The 4717-nt window shown below is 41.1% G+C and overlaps 1 protein-coding gene across 1 annotated transcript in view; it reads right to left on the bottom strand.

The window, feature by feature from the left end:
- The window catches only part of LOC106873917 (potassium channel, subfamily K, member 13), a 155630-nt gene extending 152266 nt beyond the window's left edge, over positions 1–3364 (bottom strand). The window contains exon 1 of the mRNA XM_052971788.2: positions 1687–3364. Coding sequence (XP_052827748.1) covers positions 1687–2026 — 340 coding nt within the window. The 5' untranslated portion in view covers positions 2027–3364. The remainder of the gene's footprint in view (positions 1–1686) is intronic.
- Between the last annotated feature and the right edge of the window lie 1353 nt (positions 3365–4717).

The raw sequence follows: 4717 nt of genomic DNA, 5'->3' as shown, positions 1-4717 counted from the left end.
GTGAGAAATACATGCATTTTCCCAATGGTATCAGGGCCATAACAGCAATCTAATTACTTTTAGGAACCGAAACATCTTGTACTCGACTCACACTCACAAGAATCTTCCCTCGTATTCTACGGTTCTTATCTCACCACGCAGCAAACATTCTCATTCCACAGTCAACCCTACCTTAATCATATCAGTTTTGAAAGGTACCACTGCTTATTTTGTTTATCATATCTAAGGACCACAGATTTATGAACGACACGTTTTTTCAAGACATTGTTGTTGTAGGTTCCCCTTGCGATGCACCTAGACACCCCTCGTGGCACAAATAAATTCCCTTTTCTGAAAATATATTGATACCCCGTGCGACGCACCTAGATAAGTCCTGAACTCACCCAGATAACTCTTGCACATACCAAGATACTCATTGATGGAAAACATAGATACCCCCTAGCAGCGCATCTAGATACCCCTTGCAGCACAATAAGATGCCCCTTGCGACACATCTCGATAGCCCTTGAGGTACATACAGATATCCCGTGCGGCACACCTAGATACCCCTTACGACGGCATACCAGTGTGCTGTGCTGTAGTTTGAGAACCACCGGGTTCAAACGCAAGGAAAATCAGTATCATATTGTATTCTAGTTCAACATTCACTCTACGTCCAGGTAGACGAGTACCATCGCTGGTTGTAATGAACAAATAGATTAAAAGTTTAACTGTACATATATATCTTTTATTATTTCAATCATTCGACTGCGACCATGCTGGAGCACATATATACTTATATTTAGTTTATACTTTATAGGTATGTGTTTGCGAGTGTGTGTGTGTGTGTGTGTGTGTGTGTGTGTGTGCGTGCGTGCGTGTGTTTTCCTCTCTATACACTAATAACTCTATACTATGAAGCATTTTGTTTTTAGAGGCATATGACCGCTTATGTATGCATTGCCGTTTATGTGTATCACTATCTTTCTCCGTGTATATCTGAGCACATATCTATGTATGTATATGTATGCGCGTATGTATATGTATGCGTATATGCATGCGTGTATGTATGTATGTATGTACGTACGTACGTATGTATGTATGATATATGTATGTATGTATTATGTATGTTTGTAAATATATATGTATGAATATATGTATGCATGTATGGATATATACGATACATACATACACACACACACACACACACACACACACACACACACACACATATGTATATATAGAGAGAGGGGAGAAAGAGATTGATAGATAGATAGAGAGAGAGAGAGAGAGATTCCCTACGTTCCTTATGAGTTTAGTTTGTTTCCCTTTTGATTGTGCTTATAAGCACCTGTTTGCATATAACGAACGTAGTTAAGAACCAAATAACTGGTGATTTCTGTAGTTTACAGGACACAATATACAACTCGTGTGATTCACGTCTCACTTTAAATGCAGTGAAAATATGTACGCGCGCGCGCGCGCGCGCGTGTGTGTGTGTGGGGGGGCACGTTTGTAAGCAGAGTATTAACCGCATGGTACTTGAATTTAGTAGTTGATTTCTTGTCTTCCGTGACAACTAAACGAAGCAATGATATAAAGGTAGAGATGATAGCCATATAGCAAAGATATGAGAGTATACATAGCGATATAAAAGGAAAAGTAGAAAACACTGTACGCAGGCAATTATGAAATAGCTCGGCTTACCTATAGTTGAAACAACAGTACCAACAAAGTAAAATGATCCAACGTAGTCCCAACGAGTTGCTTTACTTTCGACAAAACCGGCGGCACTTGCGTGGGCATATTCAAGTAGGAGTAATTCCAGATCGGTGCGGTTTGCCTCCGGGTATCTTTCCAGAAAAGCCTCAACCGAGGCGTTGATTTTTATGCGTTCAGCCTCTTCGTTCGGAGACTCCAGAATCATGAAGATGCCAGCTCCAAACATAAGGTAGCCCATCATAACAATGAAGAGCAACAGGAAACGCGCATTATCCTCCTGTAGGTGGAGGAATGAAAAACAGCCATGGTTTCCCGGCCGCGGCATCACGATCAGCAACTTCAATTTGAGGAGGGTTTTTTTTTTCTTTGTGTGTGTGTGTGTGAGTGTGTGTATGTGTGTGTGTGAGAGAGAGAGAGAGAGAGAGAGAGAAGAGAGAAAAGAGAGAGAAAGGGAGAGAGTTGTGACTGAAGGATTATTTACTTATCAAAATTTGTGCAGGGGAGATAGGGGGAAAAGATGTTTTTTTTTTAGATGTGGTGTGGGTAGTTCTGTGAGGTAAAGGATGTATTACTCGCTGGGGGTTCTGACTAACCCCCTCTATTTTGTTAAAAACATAAGTTTGCCCTGAGCTGGCTGCATGGAGCATAGTAACAAGTTAAGAGAGACTCCGCAAAAGTAGAATACATCCACGGTGATTGTTTTTCATTTTAACTGCTGCTAGCGATCAGTTGATAGGGAGAAATATCAAAGAGAACTTGCAACATAAAAGGACATCGAAGAATGAAACAAAACAAGAAAAATTCTCGATGCATAGTCTACGAATGACCGAACTAAAAGACTGTTGTTCGTCTTTTGCTGCTATAGGAGAATATACAATCCAGGCGACAATTATAAGTTGTAGAGGTTTGAATCCGAAAAGTACACAGCAAAGATAAACAGAGAAAGAAAGAGAAAGAGAGAGAGAGAGAGAGAGAGAGTGAGAGAGAGAGAGAGAGAGAGAGAGAGAGAGAGAGAGAGAGAGAGAGAGAGAGAGAGAGAGAGGAACGAAAAAGAAGAGCAGAATACGAGCAAAAACGAGGAAAAGGTGGAGGAAGGTGAAAGAGGAAAAGTAGGAGAAAAGAGAGGAAGAGTGTTTTACATGGTTGGTTGTGCATCCATACGGTAGTGAACGAGCAGCTAAGTTGGGATTAGCGGCAAAAGTATTCTTTGCTTAAGTGTTTATGTACGTTTTCCACACCGAGCTTGATGTTAGGTGGTCATTATCGAGTAAATGTTAAAGATGACCGTTATTGCACCGTAGGTGGCGGTGGTGGTGGATCTGGTAGTGGTGGTGGTGGTGGTGGTGGTGGTGAGAGTTAAAAGAAATAGAACGACGTTGGGTAAAGAGAAACGGGAGCCAGTAAAAAGAGCAGAAAAAAAAGAAGAAAGAAGCGATCTTCTATAGTAGGATCTATAAAGAATTAGAAAAACTAGACAACGAAAGCTGATGAAGTAGACTGCTACAAAAGATGCGATATAGTAAAGAGAGGAAATGTTTTCACATGTAAATGATGTAAAAACAGTAAATGGAAGGGAGTGGGTGTAGAAGGAAGTGATGACGATGGAAGAGAAACGACAAAAAAAAGAAGACAAATGAATAATTAACAACAGAAATTACTACTACTACTACTACTACTACTACTACTACTACTACTACTACTACAGACATCTTCGTCTATTCTGTTCTGTGCTTCTCCACTGCGTGTAGCTGTGACGACGAGGATTTGCAAAAGGAAAACATATTAATTGTAAATGTTTATTAGAAAGGCACGAGGCTAGAAATTTCGAGCGTTAATCCATTAGAAGAACGTCAAAACTACGCTGCTACTTTCTTTCTTGTAAAGGATGAAGGGCAAACTTGATGTCGGCGAATTCCCCGAATTGTAGGACAAGTAACACCGAGACCGAATGTTCCTTCTTTTCGACAAATCTCTCTCTCTCTCTCTCTCTCTCTCTCTCTCTCTCTCTCTCTATCTCTCTCTCTCTCTCTCTCTCTCTTTCTTTCTCTCTCTCTCTCACTCGCTCATTCAATTTTACTTGTTATTCAAAACTCCAGCTCTGACATAGTCGGTCACGCAAAATCAACCCCGCAGTTGCGTTAAGGGTACACGTACCTGTGGAATGCTCAGCTGTTTATGCATAAATTTCACGAGTAACAATTGGTTGAATATCTAAATGTTTATCGTCGAGTCCATTGAAAAATCCGCCAATAATAATAATGATTTCTGAATGAGGCTCATGGCCAATAATTTTAAGGGGCTGGAGTTAGTCAATGTCATTTGGATGCATTTGGTTGGATACATTGCCCAACCAGGGCAAAATGCGCAAAAGTTTTGAAGTCTCCCTAAGATGGGGGCCTAGAATAGAAAGGTCCGTTAGTCATTTTGTGTAGTAGCGAAGCGGATAACGACAAGCATGCCGAGTTGGTGTAACCTAGAATATCGTGTCCGAATCGACTTGGATTGGTGATATACTCGGTAAGTCTCCGTTTCCAACAGCAATAACCCCCACCCACTCTTCTTGCGAATTCTCTTGAACTAGATACCATGGTGAGCGTAATCTTATTGGGATCTTGGGAAGTCCGTCGTTTCCCGTTTCACCATTATAGGTAACTGCATTATATTCAGCAAGTTTCATTTACTAGGTTTCAATCCATTGGATGCAGTTATAATACAAACCACGTTGAGTGTGGCAGAGTAGGATAATTTCGTAATATTTCAATTGTAAATATTATGGTAACTATGTTGTGAGAGAAAGGCTCTCTCAAGGGCCTGAAAAACGATCCTGGAGACGTTAGTTTCCACACTACAGGAAAAGGGTAATCCGTACCATATCACCTGCCCCCTTCTCGGCCTCTTCCCGTCACAGGGTTGGGTATTCCCCAGACGGGTGGTCAGAGGTCCTATGTTTCATCGCCGTTATAGCTCAGTTCAAGATTCCTGGCTGGTCTCTTATGGACCGAGAGTTGTACATGTT

This window comes from Octopus bimaculoides, chromosome 11, assembly GCF_046866305.1.
Source record: "Octopus bimaculoides isolate indiv1 chromosome 11, ASM4686630v1, whole genome shotgun sequence".
Classification (NCBI taxonomy): domain Eukaryota; kingdom Metazoa; phylum Mollusca; class Cephalopoda; order Octopoda; family Octopodidae; genus Octopus; species Octopus bimaculoides.
Note: the sequence above shows the minus strand (reverse complement) of the source record. Positions and strands in the feature narration are given on the sequence as shown.